Genomic DNA, 25,598 nt, shown 5'->3' on the forward strand with positions numbered 1-25,598 from the left:
GTAACTCAGTCTATGTATTTCTATCTTATCAGAAAGTATTATGTAAAAGTCTTGATTGACTAAAGCCAGAATAGGCAACAGGAAAAAAATGTGGGACCCTTTGGTGATACCTATGATATGTGGAAGGCTATGATTTGGATTACACATGAAGTCTAACATTAAATAATATGAAAAACATTGAATTAAAAATAATAAATTGTGTACAGTGATCCCCCGAGTTTCGCGATCTCGATCATTGCGAAACGCTATATCGCGATTTTTCCACCCGATGACGTCACTCCCTTCCTTTCTCATCTTTCTTTCTCTCTCTCTTTCTCTCTCTTGCTTCTTCCTCTCTCACACTCTCTTCCTCCCTCTCTCATCTCTTTCTTTCCTTCTCTCTCTTTCTCTATCTCTCCCCCTCTTGCTCTCGAGCAGCAAGCGAGCAGCCGGGCGGGCGGGCGGGCAAGCGGCAAGCGATCTTGGGGTTTCCCCTTTGCCTGGGCGGCGGGAAGACCCAGGGAAGGTTCCTTCGGCCGCCCAACAGCTGATCTGCTCCGCAGTGCGGCAGCAGCGAGGAGCCGAAGATGGGGTTTCCCCGGGTCTTCCCCGCCGCTCACACGCAAACTCCACCATCTGCGCATGTGCGGCCATGGAAAAAGGGGCGCGCATGCGCAGATGGTGTTTTTACTTCCGCACCACTACATCCCGAAAAATAGATTATCGCGAGGGGTCTTGGAACGGAACCCTCGCGATAATCGGGGGATCACTGTATATGTAAAATTATGAAAAACTAAAAATGTAATGGATCTGAATGAGGATGGTCTTATCTTAAGGAATGGGGTTGATAAATACATAAAGTGAAAGCATAGGTTTATGAACAAAAAATTTTAATTGTATATCAGAATGTACAAAATTGTGTCATCCAAAAAGTTGCTGGGGGGGGGGGGATATAAAAGCAAAAACTCATAGAAAGTTTACAGCTACATATTATGTCCAATACATGGGAAGAATTAGGGATGAATTTCAATTAAAACTCTGAACCCTTGAATGCAATCTAAGGGAATATGGGGAATTGTTGACTTACAACAGTTTATTTAGTGACCAAAGTTACAACAGCAGTGAAAAAGGAGATTTATGACCATTTTTCGCACGTACAACTACTGTAACATCCCCATGGTCATGTGATCAAAATTAAGATGTTTGGCAAATGACTAGTCATGATGGTTGCAGTGTCCTGGGATCATGTGATCACCTTTTGCAACCTTCTGATAAGCAAAATTAATGGGGACGCCAGATTCATTTAACAACTGTGTTATTGATTTAACAACTTCAATGTTTCAGGTCATTAAATGGAGCAAAACTCACTTAGCAACAGAAAGTTTTGGCTCAATTGTGGTCCTAGATCAAGAACTACCTGTATTGGACTAGGTTATATGAATAGGGTGGGAAAGAGATGACATAATTCAGAAAAAGATTGAGCCATTTGGAGACTCAAGAATGAATCAGAATGGTGGCTGTTTGGCAAATATTTCCTTAGAAAAAGGGCTATTTGTAATACACGCAACATAGGAATGAATAAAGAAACATAACTAATTTGATTATTTATGAAGGAACACATTTTCTGTGTTTGAGATATACAAGTTGTTACAAGTTATTTAATAATATCTAAAGTGAATCTTGGGATAGAACTTTACATGAAATATATGAAAGAAATAATGTAAAATTAGAACCATGGCCATGAGTTTGTATGAAGAAAGTATTAGAAGATAAACACATACACAAGTGAATGGAATTCAATATTAAAAATCATCAAAAGATTTGTGAGAAAACCAAAGAAATTCTGGATGAAATTCTAGAAGCAGTATTTTAGAGATTTGAATGTGAAATCATTGCTGTAAATATTTGTGTCCAAGAAAAAAACAATAAAAAGTAAACAATAAATGATTCAATAGAATAGAATAGAATAGAATAGAATAGAATAGAATTCTTTATTGGCCAAGTGTGATTAGACACACAAGGAATTTGTCTTGGTGCATATGCTCTCAGTGTACAAAAGAGAAAAATATACATTTTATACATGGGAATAAGGAGATCGCTGACCATTTCAATAGCTACTTCTGTTCAGTTTTCTCAAAAGACACCTTACAAAATAATACTATAGAGGGATATAGCATTGCTTCCAGCTGTACGGATTCAGCTCCAGTGATCTTAGAAGTCGATGTCTTAGAAGAACTTGAAAGATTAAAGATAAATAAGGCAATGGGTCCAGATGGCATCCACCCCAGAGTTCTTAAAGAACTCAGATCTGTCATTGCTACCCCCCTGACTGATTTGTTTAACCAATCCCTGTTAACAGGAGATGTTCCTGAGGATTGGAGAATGGCCAGTGTTGTGCCTATCCACAAGAAGGGCAGTAGAGAAGAAGCTGGTAACTACAGGCCAGTTAGCTTGACATCAGTTGTAGTTAAAATGATGGAGACTCTACTCAAAAAGAGGATAAATCAGCATCTAAAAAACAATAACTTATTGGACCCAAATCAGCATGGCTTTACTGAAGGCAAATCGTGTCAGACTAATCTCATTGAGTTCTTTGACTATGTCACAAAGGTGTTGGATCAAGGTGGTGCCGTGGATATTGCCTATCTGGACTTCAGCAAAGCCTTTGATATGGTTCCACATAAAGAGCTGATAGATAAATTAGTGAAGATTGGACTTAATCCCTGGATAGTTCAGTGGATTTCAAGCTGGCTGAAGCATAGATATCAGAGAGTTATTGTTAATGGCGAGTATTCTGAGCAGACAGGTTACAAGCGGTGTGCCACAAGGGTCTGTTCTGGGTCCTATTCTTTTTAATATGTTTGTGAGTGACATAGGGGAAGGTTTGGTAGGGAAGGTTTGCCTATTTGCTGATGACTTAAAGTGTGCAATAGGGTTGATATTCCTGGAGGGGTCTGTAATATGGTAAATGATTTAGCATTACTAGATAAATGGTCAAAGCAATGGAAACTGCAGTTTAATGTTTCCAAAAGTAAAATAATGCACTTGGGGAAAAGGAATCCTCAATCTGACTATTGCATTGGCAGTTCTGTGTTAGCAAAAACTTCAGAAGAGAAGGATTTAGGGGTAGTGATTTCTGACAGTCTCAAAATGGGTGAGCAGTGTGGTCGGGCGGTAGGAAAGGCAAGTAGGATGCTTGGCTGCATAGCTAGAGGTATAACAAGCAAGAAGAGGGAGATTGTGATCCCCTTATATAGAGCGCTGGTGAGACCACATTTGGAGTACTGTGTTCAGTTCTGGAGACCTCACCTACAAAAAGATATTGACAAAATTGAACGGGTCCAAAGACGGGCTACAAGAATGGTGGAAGGTCTTAAGTATAAAACGTATCAGGAAAGACTTAATGAACTCAATCTGAATAGTCTGGAAGACAGAAGGAAAAGGGGGGACATGATCGAAACATTTAAATATGTTAAAGGGTTAAATAGGGTTCAGGAGGGAAGTGTTTTTAACAGGAAAGTGAACACAAGAACAAGGGGACACAATCTGAAGTTAGTTGGGGGAAAGATCAAAGGCAACATGAGAAAATATTATTTTACTGAAAGAGTAGTAGATCCTTGGAACAAACTTCCAGCAGACGTGGTTGGTAAATCCACAGTAACCGAATTTAAACATGCCTGGGATAAACATATATCCATTGTAAGATAAAATACAGGAAATAGTATAAGGGCAGACTAGATGGACCATGAGGTATTTTTCTGCCGTCAGACTTCTACGTTTCTATGTGAAGAATCATGTGATACAACACTTAATGATTGTCATAGGGGTCAAATAAGCAATGAAGAAAGAATCAATATTAATAAAAATCTTAGGATACAAGCAAAAAGTTACAGTCATACAGTCCTAAGTGGGATGAAAGGTATGATAGGAATAATGAGAAAAACTAGTAGAAATAGAAGTGCAGATTTAGTAAAAAGTCTGACAGTGTTGAGGGAATTATTTGTTTAGTAGAGTGATGGCGTTCGGGGGAAAACTTCTTGTGTCTAGTTGTTGATGCTGAATGCAATTTTGAGGCTGCCTGACTCCATAGCAACTCTGGGCAGCTTACAAGTAAAAAAGATAACTAGAAAAAGAAATAATTGTTAACTGAAAGATAAAATTAATGCCAGCTCTAACCTTGTGGATTACACTAAGAAACAGATACCATACAAATCTAAAACTACTTTTATTAGAGCAGCTATTATTACAGAATATTGCAGATCTCTTTTTCGCCTTTTAATAATAATGGGGGATTGGGTGGGAGGACTGTCTGATGCATGTTCATAAACTACTTTCTTAGCAAATGTCAAGTTATCTGGCTGTTGCCTTGGTAATAGATCAAACCCCTTCAAAATCATCTTTTTATTTACTATGATTAATAGCACTGAATTATGGAATGATTTGTATGGATACACAGAGAATGTTAATTGATAAATGCAATAAGAGTGACATATGGTGGAAACAAAGCACAAATAAGAAAAAATGGAATATTAGATGAATGGTTCCACACTAACAGGAAATAAGACAAAGATTTGTGATACCTCCTTTATTGCAAATTTGTTTCCAAATTCTACTATATATTTTGTATAAAGAACATTTAGGATCACATTTCAGATGTGTTGGTTGGAGACATGAAGGTGTGTATGGTTTTGTACGGAGACAATATTGTGCTGTTGGCTGAAAACCCCATAATCTGTAGTAAATACACAATGAATCAACTATAGTGTTCCCTTGTTTATTGCGGGTGTTAACACTCCAGGACCACCTGCGATAAACGAAAATCTGCGAAGTAGGGACGCTATATTTATTTAAGTATTTATACACTATTTTAAGGCTTTATAAACCTTCCCCCACACTTTTACGCTACATAAACCTTTCCCATTCCCTTAATAACCATTCCCACACTGTTCTGTGCAGGTATTGTACCTTTACACTTACTGTAAAATGTTTTGAATTCCTAAACCTACGCGATGAAACAATGCTCCATGTGAAATGGCTGAGTATAGGAGCAAACTCAGAGATGGGGAAGCTGCGCACAGAAGAAAAGTAAACAACATGCTACTGTACTGAGCCAATCAGGCTCTGGGATACAAAGCAGCACTCTCTGGTTAGTCACTTCTCCATCAATCAACCAATTGTGTATCATTTACAATCTCATGTAGGCAAGTAGCGTCTCAGGTGGGTGGGTTCCACAGAAAACCCGCAAAGTAGCGAAAATCCACAATATACTTTTTCCATTAATATTTTATAAAAACCCATGATGCACCGAGTCCGTGAAAGGTCAACCATGAAGTGGCAAGGGAACACTGTATGCATTTGAAGATCTAGCACCTGTTAATTTTTGACCCTTTTGTGGTGCTTGTGAATCCTTTTGGAATATGACTAAAGATTTTTTTTTTTTTTACATTAAGTCCTAAAATTAGATAAAGGGAATCCAATTAAATGAGACAAAAACACAGGGAAAGAAAAGAAAATAATCCAAATCTACTTATTTTTGTGGGGCAAAAATGTGTGAACCTGTCTTCAGTAACTAGGATGCTCCCTTTGAACAGCAAGAGTTGTGGATGTTCATCAGTTGGAAAAGTTACAAAACTATTTCCAAAGAGTTTCAACCCTGCCAATTCACTATCAGGTAGACCGATAATGAAAGCAATTCAATACCATTGTCCACCCTACCCCCTCAAGAAGTAGTCAATTAACCAAGATGACATCAAGAGCAAGGCATGTAATATTCCAAGATGAGTATTCCTTTTGACTCGTTTAATTGGGTTTTCTTTAATTACTTTTAGGACTTGTGATGAGAATAAATTTTCAGGTTGTATTTATATAGAAATATTGAAAATTCCAAAAAGTGAACAAGCATTACTGTAGAGTTAAGAACAAACACATGCTAAGTGGATATTGACTGAATATATTAGAAGTGAGAGTGATCAGTATACGGAGTATACAATATACAGCGTTCCCTCGATTTTCGCGGGTTCAAACTTCGCGGAAAGTCTATACCACGGTTTTTCAAAAATATTAATTGAAAAATACTTTGCGGGTTTTTTTCCCTATACCACAGTTTTTCCCACCCGATGATGTCATATGTCATCGCCAAACTTTCGTCTGCCTTTAATAAAAAAAATTTAAAATAAACTTTAATAAATAAACATGGGGGAGTTAAGTTATCCTTTCCCCCTAGGCTATTACAAGTTATGCATGGTATGTTTGTGTGTATGTTTGGTTTTTTTATAATAAGGATTTTTTAGTTGTTTTTATTAATTGGATTGTTTATGTTGTTTTACCACTGTTGTTAGCCGCCCCGAGTCTGTGGAGAGGGGCGGCATACAAATCCAATAAATAATAATAATAATAATAATAATAATAATAATAATAATAATTATTATTATTATTATTATTATTATTATTAAAAACATGGTGAGTAATAATCTGAATGGTTGCTAAGGGAATGGGAAATTGCAATTTAGGGGTTTAAAGTGTTAAGGGAAGGCTGGTGATACTGTTCATAGCCAAAAATAGTGTATTTACTTCCGCATCTCTACTTCGCGGAAATTCGACTTTCGCAGGCGGTCTTGGAACGCATCCCCCGCGAAAAGCGAGGGAACACTGTACTGAGATGAAGGCAAATAAAGATAAAATTGCTAAACAAATAAATGAGTGATAAAATTGGTAAGATCCTCAAAACAAACTTCAAAAAGCAAAATGTGATATATAAACTAGTGTATCAACATGATAGAACAAATGTGGTTTGCAAGGATGGATAATAAAGATGAAGTGCAATGTTTGATGTAAATGAGATATTTTTTTAACCTCATGCTTTAATTTCCTTGTCTGTCTCTTATTCTCTTCTGCACTTAACATAAAGTTGTTTACTCCAAAAATGAGTAATGTAATGTGTATGTCTGTATATAGGCATGACAGTATAGCAGTGACCCCCAAATTTTTGGCTTGGCGGACTGGCAGAGGTGGTGGTAGTGACAGGGGGAATGGGGATGGTTGCGCGTGTGTGCAGCTTTCACAAAAGCAGCTTTTTGTGCATATACATGCAACTCACCCACACTTCCCTGGTTCTCAATGGGCTGCAGCCTTGTACTGGGCTACAGACCAGAGGTTGGGGGCCTCTGCAATACAGTACTGTTGAAATTGATTATGGAGGGATAAAAATAAATTGTGCAGGAATAAATCTGAATACACCATTTCTAATTTCTAAACAAAAATGATAATTCAGTCTGAAAAACTCAGTTTGAAAAAATCCAACCTTAGTGCAGCAATGGTCAAGAACCATAATGAAAACAAAGCCATCTATTTAGGACAAAAGTTACTATTTCTTTACAACCAATAAAACAACTAGAATTTAAGTAACTTTTAACATTCTGCAGAGTAATTTTCTTATAGAAATAAAAAGTCTATCATATTCATTTCTCCATCCCAGATATTCATCAAAGAGGGGCGGCATACAAATTTAATAAATTATTATTATTAAATTATTATCTGGTATATAAATTTAAATCTAAGTAAAATATATGTGAGATGTAAATTTCTTGTTTTATATCTAATGGTATAGCAAAATGACATTCACGAATGAGTTAAAAGTTGCATCTTATTCATGTCTAATAAACCTACTGAGTAGGGGGAACATACTGTGTAACTGATTATTTTATTTTCTTGCTCTTTATCATTCTTATTCTTAATTTGTTGTTTGTTATTATTCACATACTGTACTTTACTGTTTGTTATATTGTGAGCGCCCAGAGAGTCTGGAGTCAGATGTTGCCTAAATTGAATAAATTAAATTAAGTTGTGCCTAGGAGTTAGGATAAAGAGACAATAAAGGCATACAATAGTTCCAACATGAGGAAAGAGTCAAAACACCATGCAAGAGTCATGCAAAAGATACCAGCAGACACGGATGAAAACCAGAGAGCACTTGGGTGATAACAGAGACCTGGTAAAGTTAGAGACAGACCTGTTATACAGACAGCTTACCCTCAGCTTTACTGGTAGTACCATCTTTAAGCAAATTAAAAGAATAAGGAGAGTGATAAGAGGGAATAGTTAGTAATATCAGCAAAAGTGGGCAGGGTGTCTTTAGTATCACAAATGAGGGGGAAAGCACATCAGTCAAACAAAGTAAATTAAATTAGTTAACAGAGCAGAACCACAAAAAGATTTCCTTCACCTATTTTCTTGTTTTCACACAAGATACATTCTGATGCATTTCTTCTAGAATTAGTGAGCCGGGGTGGCGCAGCAGGTAGAGTGCTGTACTGCAGGCCACTGAAGCTGACTGTAGATCTGCAGGTCAGCGGTTCAAATCTCATCACCGGCTCAAGGTTGACTCAGCCTTCCATCCTTCTGAGGTGGGTAAAATGAGGGCCCTGATTGTGGGGGCAATATGCTGGCTCTGTTAAAAAGTGCTATTGCTAACATGTTGTAAGCCTCCCTGAGTCTAAGGAGAAGGGTGCCATAAAAATCGAATAAATAAAATCAAATAAATAAATAAATAAATTATACATGCTACTTAGCAGACCCTGAAAACTATAAGTATTCATTCTTCTACTAATTGAGCAGATATCTCTTCAGCACAGAACCAAATTGTAATAGCAGCTTCAGTTGACTAACAATGACCACATAATGTGCTGTTAATATAAGCAGCTAACATAATCACTCCTTTTACTGTTTTAATGCTGTTGCACATAGTATTTCATGCTCAAGTATGAGTAGGTCTGAACAAAAAACAAAGAAGTCCTAAATTAGTTCTGCTTTTTGTTTGTTCGTTGTGTTTTTCTCCATGTACTTTGTTACCATAAATATACATTTATGGAAACTCTGGAGGGGCCGCTTAAGAAAATGCAGGTGTCGAAGCTTCCAATGTTATTGTGATACCAGAATAAAATATCACCCAGATATCTTACATACCTGAACACTATGAAACAAAACTAGTAATTAGAGATACTGTATCTATAGGACAGGTTTTCATCAAAACGGCAAAAGCAGCATCATGTTATAAGCCCTTCCCTTTTCATGTGTGCATGCAAGATGACAACTCAAGGGAACAAAAATAGCACTTGCAACATGGGAGTGTTTTTGTTACTTGTCCCTACCATTTCCCCATGGATGCTTCTGCCAATCAGTCAAAAATCAGTCAAAAAAGAGGACTTTCATCCATTTTCTGTGATATCAAGGATCTATCTAAATATTTAAAAAGTATTCTGTTTATCACGAAATAGTGTAAGTAATTTCAAAATATCAAATAGGCAAAAGACAAAGAAAATGGGCATAGTCAAGACCCAGTTTAGATTCCAAGATCAGAAAATTATCAACTATGGCCACTTCTATCAAACATTTTGTGAAATTAGGGTATTTCACTGAAAAATCCTGACTTGATTATACTTTTTAGTTAATTAAAAAGGTTTCTTATACATTTTATTAGTAGCTCTCCCCTAGAAAAGTAAATTTTGTGGATTTTATCTGAAAATCACTGTAACCATTTCTGTTCAGTTTCGGGTAGACAGTTGGGAATAGCAATAGCACTTTACAGCCTCTCTAAGTGGTTTACAGAGTCAGCATATTGCCCCCAAGAACAATCTAGGTCCTCATTTTACCAATCTCGGAAGGCTGAATTAACCTTGAGCCAGTGAGAATCGAACTGCCGAACTGCAGACAGACAGCAGTCAGCAGAAGTAGCCTGCAGTATTACATTCTAACACTCGACACCATGGTTCATAAGATAGACAATTGGGTCCTGTAGAAGGTGGTCCAAGTGATGCTGAAATCAAAATGCTGGCTAAATAGAGAAACAAAAACTGTAAATGAGCCACAGGTGTTACTAATCTCATGTGGTGCTTGAATTAACCAGAAAAGAAAGATCTAATACTAAGAGAGATGTTATCATAGCAGAACTTCTTTTCTAATCAAGTGATGAACGTAAGATGCTTCTAAATATGCAGAGACTACCAAATACTGCATATTGATTGTCGACAAAACTGACCTTAGTATTTCTTTTTTGAAGCATCTCTCTCCTGGGTATTCTGTGAACAACCTCAGATGTAGTGTAACCCTCATGCCTCCATTTAACTTGGAAAATAAATTCCACATTTGTGGAATTTTACACTTGTTCTGTTGCACCGATTTACCAAAGATGCTGGTCGTCTTAAGAAAATCCTGATAATTTGACATTGTTAAGTGGTGATGCCTCTTCCTTATCATATAAATGTATAAAAGTAGTCTGTAGCTGATGTTTTCTTTTGATCTCTGGGGTTGGGGTGGGGGAGAGCACTAGTAGAGAATGGATTTACCGAAGGCCCTGAATTTTTAGACAATCTAGGTCTGGTTACTCCTGAGCAGATTGGGCAAAAGAATAATACCATCTACACTTTTAAATTTATCCTTTCCTGAATTAGGAAACCCTTTTATTTTTTGTTTCTACTAAGAAACAGTTTTCTTAAGGAGATTTTTTATTATTATTATAAGCTTCCTGCCTCCAACATTTTAGGATTAAAAGAAATTTTAAACTATTATCAAAAGCCCTGTCTAACATAGTTCCCCTCTTTAAAACAGCACTTGTGGTATTCATTTTTCTGGCCTTTTTTCTAAGAGAAATTCTCAGGAAAGGAAATTTGGGATTCTGTGAGAATTGGAAAGAGGATGAATTTGGAAGGACCAACAGGAGCAATTCCTAGATTTGCAAACTCCTTTCTTATTTTTGATGGAATCAGAATCTCTTCTCTCCCTTCTTTTACACTTTTCGACCAGAAATGGGAGAGCGATATGAACCTGCATCATTTTTTTAATTGCTTCAGAATGTTTATGGCCTCAGAAATCTTTTAAGCTATTAATTCACTCTCCAAACAGGAACCACTTTTGTTGGGAGAATCAGGCCCTGGAGAAGATCAGTCTCTGGGACAGGATAATTCTTCCCCTTAGAGTTGTTATTGAAGATTAGATTCTGCCTATTTTCTCCACACGAAGGCATCACCCACAGAGGCAGAATATCACCTGGGGGGGGGGTCTCAGGAGACTTATCTGTTTGTGATGAAAATAGCTTTGTACGGTATCTCAAATTTCAGCAAATTTCAGGTATAGTTTATCATGTTGGCACAACTCATATTTTTAAAATGCCAGTGGTGGAAGAGGTACTATTGCTACATACTGCAATGGTGTCTCATAGATCATTAGCGGTTGTAAAAACACCATGTTGCCATTAATATAATCACCAAGCTGTAAGAACAGCTTCTTACAAAAGTAGCTATTGTCCTTCAACTAAATTAATTTTGTTAATGTCAGACATTAATATAAATTGAGGTGGCCATGAATAATAAGCAATACGAATGTGTTGTTGAGATATATTTGATTGAAATCTATTTGCTTTTTGTAATATATATATTTATTCTTGGATTAGACAGTGAGTTCAAGTGAACATTTTTCTGAAAATAACAGGATAGGATATTTCCCATGTTATGCCTCTTGCAGTTTTTTAATAATAGATTATGTTGTTCCTGAATTATTAAAGAATTCTTGCTAGGGAATTCTAATAAACACCATCAAAAATACCTTTTCCCTCAATTCATTGGTTACTTTTGAAAACTAAGTCAGTTATCTAAAAGTTATTAAACAGTGTTTACTGCATTTGTTCCACATACTATATGCCATCTGATGTCACACCTGGAACAAAACATTCATTTTGGATTGTTGCATTGGGTGACCCCAACCACCAAGGCTTGTAAATCCTTATTTATGGATGCAGTGCAATATGTGGGTTTAGCCTAGAACTGCTTTTCAAACAACATTCCTCTTTAAATCTATGTTTCTTAAAACAAAAATTTCCTCCTTCTCCTGATGTCCTGATTATCTATGTATCTTCTTTGTTAAAAAATGAAATACACCTACCAAGTGATGCATATGAGCCTGGAGGCAGGGCTGCAGCAGAACTGAAGGGAGAATCTGAACCAGAAGATGATACTTTGGATTTGGCGCTGGCTGCTGCATTCACATCAATGTCACTACGAGAACGTTGGAGAGACCCTGATGTTGACGCAGATTTCACACTAACTGTAGAAGCTTTAAGGAAGGAGAATAACAACAGTTATAGATAAATCTATCCCAGGAGTCTCTTACCATGATGTCTTCAGAATATTATTCCAATTCATTCTGAATGAAGAGGAAATATTTTCAACTTATGTTAAAGCACATAAACATTTAAGCATAATAAAAATGTAATTTCAACATAATAAAATTCTGGCTAAGACTTGTAAATGCAATCAAGGGCCTTTCCAAAATCCATTATATTCCAACATTTTTTAACAATTTGGAAACTCACATCACCATCATAAATCCTGAGTTTACCACTTAAAATGTATTTTATTTAACAGACTATCTATCTATCTATCTATCTATCTATCTATCTATCTATCTATCTATCTATCTATCTATCTATCTATCTATCTATCTATCTATCTATTGGATTTGTATGCCGCCCCTCTCCGTGGATTATATTTAGAGCCCAAACAGAAATGTTATACTTTTTGCATAGCAGAGTTATTTCTCCACAGCACATTATGAATTTATGACAGGACAAGACACTGACCTACTTCATATCCCATATTTTGTTTGATAGGGCTATGCTCAGCAAGTAGTGGGATTTTTTATCTCTATCAGAGATTGATTGCTATCAAATCTTCTTTGCTGTTTATGATTGTAGTAACCAGCATTATGCAGGGATTAGTACATCCATGCTGGACACAACTTTTCGAATCAAACGTGGCATTTATGGTGTATGTCAAAGTAACATTTGGCACATATACTGTATATTAAGAATATTTTGAGAATTCATACACACCTTCCATATCTGAGCTTAGAATTTGCTTTCAGTATTCTGTCACCATCATCCATCATTACACATAAGAATGAAATTTGCTCAAGAATAAAGCAATTCATATTTTCAATATTTCTTCCCAGTGGTTTAAATTTAAAGTATTCAACCATTTTATATTTAGAACCATTCTGTCTTAGGCCCCCAGTGTTTAACTTATAAAAGTAATATGCAAAATTAATATAGCAATATGAGTAAAATTTACTTATTTTTCAAGAAGGGGAGAGCTTATTCTGCCTCACATCTGACCATTTCTTCTCCTGGCTTCTTACCTCGTGAAGTAGTGCTTCCAGTTGGGCTTCTTTTGGTAGACAATGGACGGCTAAAAAGGAATAGAATTAATGGATTTCATTCCAGAATGAATTTTATATTAACTATTAACTCATCCTTTATAAATATTGATGAATTATTCTATATTACTTGTATTTATACTTTTCTACAGTAATCACTTTAAATCATCCTACAAAAATGCTGTACAGAAACAAAAATAAACAAGGAAGCAAAATCAGTTTTAGACTCCATGTCTAAATTCCCAAAATGCAAAGGCTCTAATTTATAGATGAGGAAGGGATAACTCGAATGTATTAAGTTCATCCAATAGCAATACATTAGTGGAAGGGAAGGCTTACTTGAGACTCTCCTGGGAACTAGAAGAGGAGCGATCAGACTGAGGCAAAGACACTATGCTATCAGAATTCTTCAAGTGAGACTGCAGGGCTTTCTGGTATGAGGATTCCAGGGAATTAAACATATGTTCTGCTTCTCGGCTAAATTGATTGTGGAAACTCCAGTAACACCTGAAAATAAAAATTTAAAATGATCATTGATACTAGTGTGTAAGATTCTAACTGTTTAGAAAGTCCTAACAGATTTTAAGGAAAAAACTAGAAAACAGCAGAGAAAATTAATTGTATAATTGTGACAAAACTATTTATTTTCACACACATTATTTGGCTTTCCAAACACTGCTTAAAAGAATTTAACATTTTGGTAGGGATGCAGAAACTGGAAAATTAGGGGACAATCCATTTCCTATTATAAACAAATAAAGAAGTGAGCAGATTATAAGCTTAAATGAGCTTCCACTTTGCCATTAGTTATTGATATTTTGAATGTAGATATAGGTGGATTTCTCTTCTACGGTTAAAATTAAAGCAAGTTCTAAATTCCAAAGTGAAAAGAGAACATTAAGAACCCTATCGAATGCAAAAGTCTGGACTTTCAGGAGTACTAAAGCAATGAGCATGTTGAAATCAAGATTTTTCTTTCCAAATTCCCACTTTAATTTTCTGAACAGACCATATTAAACAGAGCCAAAACAATGACTAGTTTTATTTGGCTTATGCAGAAAACAGTTCCAATGAGTCCGATGGAATTTACTTTGAAGTACCTCAGTAAAATGCTTAGAATCATTATTAACTATAGCATGGTCCATTTTCTGAATTCTTAATGGTCTGGTCCTGTTCTTTCCCTGGAATATCGTTTACTGGATAAATTTTCAGCTGAACAGCATTATAAAGCCTGTGATTATTGATGGACTGAACAATTAAAGCAAAAAGATGTCCACTTACTTTCTGGCTTTTATCCGTGCTTCGGAGTCAGCATCATGGATTCCTTTCTTGATGGTTTCAGCCACTACTGATACATGCCTGAAATTAGAATGCATCATTATTTACCTTGTCAGAGGAAGGAGAAAAGAAACAATCTTCCAACATTACATTTGGAATTCAAAAGACGTTTATCCACTTGCCCAGAATTTGAAAGAATTGGATACACAATATTCTTTTGGAAGGTGTGGGTGTTTGTTTGTACCATTGAGCTTTATTGCATTTCATTCTCTTTTACAAGAAATACCAAGAAACATTCCTTGGAGGTCATTCTTTTGTGTATGAAAACCACAGAAGCATGGAGACCCTAAAGTACATTAAGATGCTGAAGCCATACAAGAACGTAATTGAGTGGTTTTAAACCAAACGTTTGATCTATACAGAAGGCCTTCTGCAATACCAACTTGCTATGCTTATGTGGGTCAACAAGTATGCTCACATATTTATATTTGAGGGCACTCTCTGTAACTACTTCCTTACGCCCTGAATGCATTTGCCTACACAAAGATAATCACTATTTTTTCCAGGGGCCAGAATAATACCTTGCGAGGCTTTTTGGCTAAAAAGCTAAGGCATTCTTTAAATAGATACCTTTACAAACAAAAAAGGTTTATTTAAAACTTTTTAACAGGTTTATTTTAAACAAGACACCTTAAAAAATAAAAAGGTTAAAAATTATTTCCATCTCCTCTGCTCATCTTTCCTGCACACTGCATTTAATTAAGCATTTTACCCCATTCTTCAGCTTGAGAAGTCTTCAAGAGCTGAGCTGTTGCCCGAATGAATGGTGAAAGAAGGGAGAAACAAAGCAATCAAAATGGAAGCACCAATTGTGCAAGTCACATAGCAGTTCTTATACAGAGCAGTTGGGATGGAAACAGTTCAGACACTAGTCATTCTCCCCATTCCACCCCCAGCCCCGTAAAGCCAGACCTGTCTCTATTTATTGTTCTTTTGGAGTCAGAGGGAATGTCTGTCTGCCTTTGTGAGGGCAGGAGAGAAAGGAGCCACTTTAAACTCATGTTCCAAATCTCCTCAATTCAACACAACCGGCTCAATGCAGCCAGAGGAGCAGTATGTGACATATCATAATGTTTGTATCTTACCTTTCCAGAGAGTGTGTCTGCCATTCCTGCAAAATTAAATCTAAAAATTCAAAACACCGCCTGAGAGAGAAAGAGAGAAAGGTAATTGTCATTAATAATGTTCTATAACAACTTGCTTAACATCAAATAAGTAGTTACACATGAAACAGTGATTTCAAAAGTATCTTGAGGAATCCTATACTCAGGCTACTAAATAAAAACTTTAAAGAAAATCATGTGCTATTTAAATAATAATAATAATTTCTCCACATATATCATTTCTCAAGTACAATAAACTAGATCACATTCCAATTTTGCTTTATATTGTTTCATTTGTATTCAACGTTCTTCTCTCCACTTCCCTCTTTCTATCTCAGGTGGCCATTCCGCCTCTACTACCTACTTTCTTAATCCTTCTTCCTCCTTCTACTACCATTCCCTTCTCCTTCTTCCTTCTTTCTCCTACTTTTCCTCTACTCTCTCCCCTTTATCTCCTTCTTTCCTACTTCTCATCCACCCTCAAAATCCTTCCCTAAGTGGATAATTCTATTAGAATTACATGACAGACTAGAATGCTTCATGATCACCCCTCTTATTTCTAAATCTCCTATCTATTATATTGAAATCTCAACTTTCAGTATATGTATTTTAACTCATGCTACCTCCTTTTACCTAGTTTTGTCTCCTGGGTCAACCCCCAGCCAATTCAATTTTTGTTCCAGATTAGTTGCTACAGCTAGATTTTAAAAGCTAATTGTTGTTTCTTGTGCTTCTTAGTTTTACGGCTTATTACTTCCTTTCCTTTAATATCTTAGCTCATTTTTTGTTTGTGTTTTTTCCAACCATTTCTAAACACCCAATTAAAAAATCAAAATGTAACTGTAAACTTATCCTGTGTATATTAACAATAGTACTATTCTCTTGTATCTTATTTTACATCAATATCATCAATATTATCGTAGTTCTTACATTGTGGTTTATCACAATGATAATTATTCAGATCCTGTATCAGGAAAACTTTATATGTGAACACATTAGCTGTACAATTTGTGCTTACTTTCAACGATTATATTCTAAATTCCCTTAATAGAAATAAATCTATCTGCTATGGAATATGAAATTGAATAAACAATCCTTTTGTTTTAATTCCATAATCATATTTATCTAATCCAAGCTTATGCCTCCTAATCCAATCATATTATCTTTCAATTAGATCTTCACTATTGATAACAATTATAACAATGTTATATATCATAATACCAAAATCTAAGAAAAAAGGAAAGAAAAAATAAAATATACAAAGTCATCTTATTGTTGATTCGCTAGCAACCATAGTTGTCAGAAATCTTTCAGCAAGTTCATTATAATCAACAGACAGCAGTGATAGTTTAAAAGATTATACTTTCTTCCACCAATTAATTTATAACTTCATTTAGTACAGCCAACCCTTCAAATCATTGCTCTGTCAATTAATTCTTATTCACTATTCATAATAATTATAACAATATACCAGAATAATATTGAGAAGTAACAGGTAAAGAAATCTATTTCCCTTCTTTATTAAATCATCAATTTTCATGTTTCCATCCCACTTTTCCTGACTCTTTTCCCTGCTTTTTCTTCTTTTTATGTTTATACTCCCATTTTCTTTCCCTCCAAGTTTTTTCTCTCCTGTTAAATAATATTTGCCCAATACCACCTTCAATTTTTCCCCTCCTTCCTCTGTTACCCCCTTCTTTTTTTAATTGTTTCATTCAGTGCCAATATTTTCTCCCAATTCTCTTTTGATTACTGTAAATCTCAGTAAAATCATCATGCATTACAATATAGTCATCAATTTGTCCATTTTTTCTTTTTATCACAATGTTCATTGCTAAGCAGTGAACCTGACCGTGTTTTTTAATGAAGGTAATCTCTTGCAATCACCATCGTCATCCTAACCAAATCCCAAGGCATTAGGTGAAGCAACTTCCAAGGTCAGCAGGCAGGCACTCCTGGGGTGGAGTCAGAGAAAAAAGTGGGGGGAAAGGGGGGGGTGCTGAGATTGCCTAAGAGACGGGGCATGGGTTAGAGAAGATGAGTGATGGTAGAAGGAAGGTGTGGTAAAGGTCAGGGAGGGTATGCTGGGTGCACCAGCGGCCAGTGGAAGACAACAGAGGGGCCAGCGGTGTGCAGTTAGGAGAAACCTAACCCAGTGATTTGCTATCTTCCTGCCAGCTTTTCCACTAACCTTTTAGGGAAATAAGGAGGGGAAATTGCAAATAGTAATCACATAATTGTGGGGCACTGCAACTGTCTGTCAAGTATCCAGATTGCAATCACATGACTGCAGGGACTCTGGGAAGGTGGAACTCCAAGGTTGGCCACAGTCACTATTCAGCTCCACTGTAAGTTCAGACACTTAATGAATGGTCATATATGAAGGAATGCCTGTATTAAATTATTGTCTTAATTCCAGAAGTTCTTTGTAATTGCTCAGACTTCTTTTTTTTTTTTATCATATTACTCTTTTTAATCTTCATTACTAGTATACCAACAGGATATTTTTTTTTGTATTTTCTGTTTAGTCGCAATTCAAGATTTCTCAAGAGGTAATCACAATTGATCATGGTTATTGCTCAATTATTTATTGTGCAGTCATTTATTAAAAGGCCAATGAAGATTACATTTTTCTCTTCACAAAAAAATTAATTTGTCCTTTAGTAAATTTTACATTTAAGTAAATTAGGCTCTGTTTTTTGGTAAGTATTTACTTATAAATAAGTAGTTGCCTTTTTTTTAAAAAATGGGTCCGGTTCTTCACTAAATGGAGATTTTTAAAAAGCCCTCTTCCATCACATCTGCTTATGCTAGTCAGAACCAAAAGGATTCCAAAACTGAAAAATTAATTAACAATAGCAATCTTTCCATCAATAGTTGTAAGGCAAAGCAAAGCAGAGCAAAACAAAGCAGAGCAATAGCAAAGCAAAGGAGGGAAATAAGCAAAGAAATTCCTACCAGTATAACTAAATATTCTTAAAACCAAGCTGTTTTTCATAATTACTCCATAAAAACATATAATTGCTTAAATAAGTTATAAAGCAGACCATAGATGCAGACCAATATGCATAACTCACCTTCTAACTGCAACTGATTTGGAGGCACAATTACCAGTGATGATGGGAATTAGTCTAGGTATGTGTGTATGCTAGGGGATTAAAAATAAAATAAAATGTAAAAAGCAGTATCTTAAACAAATTAATTATCAAATTGAAAACATTGAACAGGGCTTGAGAGAGTTCAAAAAGATCTGTAGTACCAGAACTGGTCTTCTCACTCTTACGTCTAGTAAGATCCATTTTTCAAAACAAGCAAATCAATATATATATTTAACATGCCTGCTTATTGCTAGAAGAAGCAGAAAGTTTTTAAAAAGAAAGCAAATGGTCTTGGAATATAGTTTTATTTTCAGGCTTCTAACATTCTTTTTAGTTTGTTTTTCAAATCTGAGGTTAATTCTGACATCAAAGCGTACTTCCATACGAACGGCATAAAAAATTATTTCAGCTTTTAACATATGCAAAGCTAATTCAGTATATTTAATGAAAATATAAGGCTTGATAATATTTAATTAAAAACTGAAGGATTACAGGAAATAATCCTTTAAAATGTGTTTGATGCTGTTACAAATTACTTTCCAGAGTTGGAATTTACAATACAGTCACCAAATGTGAAAAAATAATCAACCTACTTCCTGAATTTTTAGGAGAACCATTTTTCTAGTTTAGTCATCAGTACTGCAGTAATAAAACAGCAGAATATTTTATACTTAATTTTCTAAATATAAAACTTAATGGATGATTTATATTTTTCTTCCACTGATACTTTGATTGTTGCACATAGTTGGTTCTATTTAAATCCATTGCCTACTAAATCATGCAGACTTGCTCACTTTCTGAATCATACTTTATCAACAATTTATAAATAAGCCCAGCTCTATGTTTTTTAATTTTGCATCTTCAAAATTTTGGTTATTCAAGAAAGAGTCCAGCTGCATGTTATATCAAACTAGAATTTTGCCTTACCACAAACATGCTTAATGCTCTTTGTTGACTATTACTGCCAATGAAATCAATTAAACAATGAATACATGTAGTGTCTTGGTCTCTATGTGGACCCCAAAAACTAGGATACAGGCATCCTCCTAAAATGAAACTCAAACTGTAATTTTGAATGTGGTAGAAATGAAGTTATTAGATACTAAAGAAATACTTGCTTGAATATAATGATGGGATATTAAAGCCATACGTTAAAAAAAGTTTGTAGCAATTTATATATCAGCTAAATCCATAAAATCTACTTTAGGTTTTATTTTAGCACACCACTCAAGGAACAGTGCAGTTGTGGCCAGTAAAAGGATACTAGCATCTACACGGGTGAAACAAAAAATTAGAATATCGTACAAAAGTTCATTTATTTCAGTAATGCAACTTAAAAGGTGAAGCATAATACATGAGAAAGATTCATTACATGCAAGGCAAGATAGTTCAAGCTGTGATTTCTCATAATTGTGATGATTATGGGGTACAGCTCATGAAAACCCAACTCAGTACTTGGTTTGGGCCCCTTTTGCAGCAATTACTGCCTCAATGCAGTGTGGCATGGAAGTTATCAGTCTGTGGCATTGCTGAAATGTTATGAAAGACCATAAGGCTTCAATAGAGGCCTACAGCTCTTCTGCATTGTTTGATCTCATGTCTCTCATCTTTCTCTTGGCAATGCCCCATAGATTCTCTATGGGGTTCAGGTCAGTCGAGTTTGCTGGCCAATCAAGCACAGCAATCTCACGGTCATTGAACCAAACCAAGTACTGTACATATGCATGCTTATACTTTTCAGAGGTCCGATATTGTTCTATATACAATCCTTGTTTATTGATCACATGTAATATTTTAATTTTCTGAGATGGTGGATTTGGGATTTTCATGAGCTGTACCCCATAATCATCACAATTATGACAAACCATGGCTTGAACGATCTTGCCTTGCATGTGATGTGTATTACGTTTCACCTTTTAACTTGCATTACTGAAATAAATGAACTTTTGCACAATATTCTAATTTTTCAAGTTTCACCTCAAGATCAATGGAAAAAATTAGAAGAATTTTCACATGCTGTGATTTGCAGGTAAGGTCTAATGGCCTTTTAATACTGTTTTCTTGGAACAGAACCTAGATTTGCTTTTCCTTCACATCAAGAAATGTTAAACTAAAAAGCAGCACTGGTAAAATCAAACCTCAATTTAAAACACGTGAATGCAAATTGAAGGTCTGTTTTTAATGCTGACACAAGCTTTCCATTTTATTTATTTATATGTACATATAAATACACACACACACTCCAGCAGATGTGTCCTATTCTTCATTGGGATTTAACATGTAATAAATGTAGAATATATCACCATCAGACTATAAAGAAAACAGTCCAGAGACAGTCCAGTTTTATTTCAGCTTTTTGAATTGCCAGTCTGGTAATGTTTACACAAACACAGATGGAAGGCAAACAGTAAGTGAATCTCTGATGCTGACTACAAGACCTATTTAAGATTCTATGCAAGAGCCTGCTAATTGGAATGAATTTTCATGTTTATTATATCCCTCTGCTGCTCTCATCTGGAGTACATGGGAGAAAAATTTCTGTCTGCATTGAGCAATACTCACTCGAATAATTAATCTCACAGCTACTACGCCAGAAGTGGACATGATTTTGGCACTGTTGGGAATGAGATTAAAGATTGTTGGCATGATGGCTTCTGCCCCATGGTCAAACTTGTTACCCAATACGGATGACAAATGTCTGAAATACAACAAGAAAACAGATTGCAATAATGAAAGAGCAGCGTAAGTCAAGATGCAGTTAGGCAAGGCTATTATATTCACTGTCCATAAATTAACAATAAATTATAAGCACACTACATGTGTTAACAAAGTATTCTCAGTTTCTTTCCAATATGACGATCAGCTTTCACAAGTAATCAGTCTGGCGTATATCACTGTGAAGCTATTAGGGAAAGGCTAAAGGATACTATTAAACTGCTTGAGCAGTTGGTCAGAACTTCTCTTCTGCTTTCCACCTTGCCTTGTTATTTGTGAATTTTAGAGCTGCTATTAACAAGCCCTCTTGCCCTTTGCTTAAATCCAGCTCTTGCAGCAAACTGCAGTACAGATTGAAAGTACCAAGGCAAATGAAATACCTGAACTTTCACCCTGAACTCTGATTGAACCTAGACAAAGTATTCAATCCTATAAAATAAGATTTAAAGTATGCTTTCGGACATTTAAGACAGAAACTACCATTGAATTATTGAAACAATGATTACAGAAATACCAGTAATGGTGAAATTTTTTGAAGTTTCAATACATATTTCTCAATTATAACAATGGGAGGAGGACAGAGGGGAGAATGTTTGATTTATCTGAAGATAGAAACATAGAAGATTGATGGCAGAAAAAGACCTTCTATATTTCCTGTATTTTATCTTAGGATGGATATATGTTTATCCATACTTGGGATTATATTGTTTTTCATCTTCCCATTTCTGTAGAAATGCAAACTATCACATTATTTAAATATATATTTGTTGTGGCATCTATCCATAGGTTTTTGTTTAATAACTAAGATAACATTCCTAGACAAAAATTGCTGAAAATAATTAAGGAACAACTACAATCCCATATCCCCTAACTGAGGAACAAGGAATAGCTTCTGAATAATATGCAGGGTAACTGCAAAATGACACTATGTAGCCATGATGCAGATATATACAGGGGTTAAGAAAGCATGGATTTTTTTTTCATTTTCATTTTCATTATTCTTGTTAAGTCCTTTTTCACAGATGCGGTACAGATTATTCATACTATCGATATCAGGGTAGCACAAAGGACATATCTGACATGAAGCTGGAGTCCCTGACATGCATAGTTGTGAATACTGTATATCCATAAACAGATGGTATTTAAGAAGCAGAGATGGATTTCTCTCTCCTAGCAATCCTACTTCTCTTGAGGCAGGGAAATGGCTTTTCCACTACTAAAATACTCAAGAGTTACCAATTAGGGATTTATGATCTGTCATTTTTTCCCAGTTTTCCCCCGCCGCCCGGCTGTTACCTTTTGAAACAGCCGGGGGGCTTCTTGGCGGCCTCCCGAATGCCGAACCCAGAAGTTCGGGTTTGGCGTTCGGGTTCAGGAGGACGCTGAGAAGCCCCCCGGCTGTTTCAAAAGGTGACAGCCAGGTGGTGGGGCTTCTCAGCGGCCTCCCGAACCCGAACTTTTGCCGAACTTCCAGGTTCGGCGTTCGGGAGGCCACCGAGAAGCCCCGCCGACCAGCTGTCGTCTTTTGAAACAGCCGGGGGGCTTCTCGGTGGCCTTCCAAACACTGAACCTGGAAGTTCGGGTTTGGCGTTTGGATTCAGGAGGACGCTGAGAAGCCCCCCGGCTGTTTCAAAAAGCGACAGCCGGGCGGCGGGGCTTCTCAGCGGCCTCCCGAACCCGAACTTTTGCCGAACGTCCGGGTTCGGCATTCAGGAGGCCGCCGAGAAGCCCCGCCGCCCGGCTGTCACCTTTTGAAACAGCCGGGGGGCTTCTCGGCGGCCTCCCAAACGCTGAACCCGAAAGTTCAGGTTTGGCGTTCAGGTTCAGGAGGATGCCGAGAAGCCCCCCGGCTGTTTCAAAAAGCGACAGCCGGGTGGCGGGGCTTCTTGGCGGCGGCGGGTTCATAAGACCAGAAAAAGTTCGTAAGAAGAGGCAAAAAAATTTCAAACCCCGGGTTCGTATCTTGGGTTGTTCGTATGGCGAGGGGTTCATATCATGAGGTACCACTGTATTTGCTTTACAACAGGAGTTTCCAACTTTGGCAACTGTAAGACTTGTAGACTTCAACTCTCAGAATTCCTCAGCCAGCAAATCAGCAAAGCTGGCTGAAGAATTCTGGGAGTTGAAGTCCACGAGTCTTAAAGTTGCCAAGGTTGGACACCTCTGCTTTACAGTACTTTGGGTTTTTTTGTTTTTGTTATTTTATTACTAGTTCTTTTCCCAGGAATGACTGAAGGCAGGTATGAAAAATGTGCCCCTTCCCATGAAGTGTAGGTTGGAGATCAGATTCTGAAGAAAAGACAAGAAAACTGCCATTTGCCTTCTCCCTCAAAGTAATCCAGGATAGAAAAAAAAATTTCCAGGATAAATTGACTGGTGGCAGTGCCATCAAGGGGCTATCCCCAGGAATATGAGAACGTACATAGGTTTGTGGATGAAATATTCAGAGACCACTTCATTGGAGTCAGAAGACCCAATCTAACCCATCCCATGGATGTTCACAAGTGCTCCATTATGTGGTATTAACACGAATCAAATGGGAGAGTACCACAGGAATTAAGCATAAGGGTTTCTGCTTTCACATAAAAGGGCAGGTTCCAATCTCCCTTTCCTCAGAAAAAGCAAAAACCAAATCGTGTCATTCTCATAAATCAGAGTGACAAACATTTACAGCAAGGAATAATTCAAGGATGTGTTCTTTCACTCTCCTACCTCAGAAGAGGTTGATGTGGGTAAAACATGTAATAGTTTCACCCTGGCAATAATTAAGGCAATGTAGAATGCATAAGATTGTGCTCCTTACCCTAATGTGATACAAGCTTCTCGCACTACCTGGGACCTCAAGTCTTTAGCAGATAATTTAAAGGCTCCATCAAGCAAGCGCAGATGTTGGAAGAAGGTATCATACTCAGCAGCTCCAGCCAATAATAAAGACCGGATTTTTTTCAGCTGTTGAACAAAAATTTAGGAAGCAAAATTAACTGTTTTTAATCGGTTATTATTTGCAAAGTACAGATCTGTCAGTGTGATAAAATTGTATTATTTGTATTTTACATTTCAGTTAAGCCTCCAAATAAGTAGTTAGCTAAAATCCAAGCATGTTAAAATCCTAACATATATATTTAAAACAACTTTAAAAAATGAAATTGAGTTCTAGGTTGATTTAGCCAATTTTGAAGCACACTTAAAGAAAAGAGCAACTTCTTATAACATGAGGCCTACCACAGAGTAGATGTTCTTGTTCAAGCTTCCCTCTATATCTAAAAATTAAGCATTTACAATTCTTGCTTGTTTTTGTTATTTTCAACAGGAAATAAGAATTTTCAGAATGTCCTGAACATAAGAAACTCCCAATTTGCAGAAATATACAGACCTAGTAGGGATTATCCAATCTTCAAGTATATCTCACAATGCAAAGTCCCATGCCAGGTAGGTAATATTACATAAAGAGTTCATATAGAATCAAATACTTACTGCAGCTACTCTCTGTTCCCAATCATGTTTATCATCGGACAGGATTTCTCTGATTTTGTTTATGGATTCTTCAAAATCTCGGCTGGAATAAATCTGTAAAGAAAACATAAAAAATATTTTACTAAGGTAGAATTCACTGAACTACAAGTATCTCTCCCTCATCACAAATCTTCTGTATATCTCCAAATATGTATTAGATTATCAGAAGGATCGTTCAGAAAAAATGCATGAGAGAAGCAGAAAACTACTAAAAAGAGGGACTCCAGATATGCAAAGACAAATCATTTTCCTTAATATTGGAAAAAAAGATACGAATTCAAACCCAGGATATCACGTGTCTTTCTTTCTTTCTTTCTTTCTTTCTTCTTTTCTTTCCTCCCTCCCTCCCTTCCTATTATTTCATTAAAATATATGGGCTTTCATTCTACTTGAAGGTAAACATATTTTGGGTTACCAGGAAACCAAGAGATATGCCTGAATCTTTATTTTACCAGGCATCACATTTCTTGTTTAGAAAACCAAACATTAAACGTTTAAAAACAACAACCCCACCCACACCCAAATAGCAAAGTAGAGATATAATCTAAACTTTGGAATCTGATAAAACAATTTAACAAATAAAATAAATTGGTAAATATCATGTAAAATATTAAAAACTCAAATGTATTGAAGTTACTAAAAACCTCAT

The 25,598-nt window shown here is 36.2% G+C and overlaps 1 protein-coding gene across 1 annotated transcript in view; it reads right to left on the bottom strand.

The window, feature by feature from the left end:
- Positions 1 to 25,598, bottom strand: part of CLASP1 (cytoplasmic linker associated protein 1) — a 273,270-nt gene that overhangs the window by 102,476 nt on the left and 145,196 nt on the right. Inside the window, exons 12-20 of the mRNA XM_070730165.1 lie at positions 24,911 to 25,003; positions 24,240 to 24,385; positions 21,284 to 21,419; positions 18,701 to 18,771; positions 15,606 to 15,665; positions 14,464 to 14,541; positions 13,522 to 13,689; positions 13,165 to 13,214; positions 11,911 to 12,081 (exon numbers count right to left, since the gene is read on the bottom strand). Coding sequence (XP_070586266.1) covers positions 11,911 to 12,081; positions 13,165 to 13,214; positions 13,522 to 13,689; positions 14,464 to 14,541; positions 15,606 to 15,665; positions 18,701 to 18,771; positions 21,284 to 21,419; positions 24,240 to 24,385; positions 24,911 to 25,003 — 973 coding nt within the window. The remainder of the gene's footprint in view (positions 1 to 11,910; positions 12,082 to 13,164; positions 13,215 to 13,521; positions 13,690 to 14,463; positions 14,542 to 15,605; positions 15,666 to 18,700; positions 18,772 to 21,283; positions 21,420 to 24,239; positions 24,386 to 24,910; positions 25,004 to 25,598) is intronic.

Source organism: Erythrolamprus reginae, chromosome 1 (assembly GCF_031021105.1).
Source record: "Erythrolamprus reginae isolate rEryReg1 chromosome 1, rEryReg1.hap1, whole genome shotgun sequence".
NCBI lineage: Eukaryota > Metazoa > Chordata > Lepidosauria > Squamata > Dipsadidae > Erythrolamprus > Erythrolamprus reginae.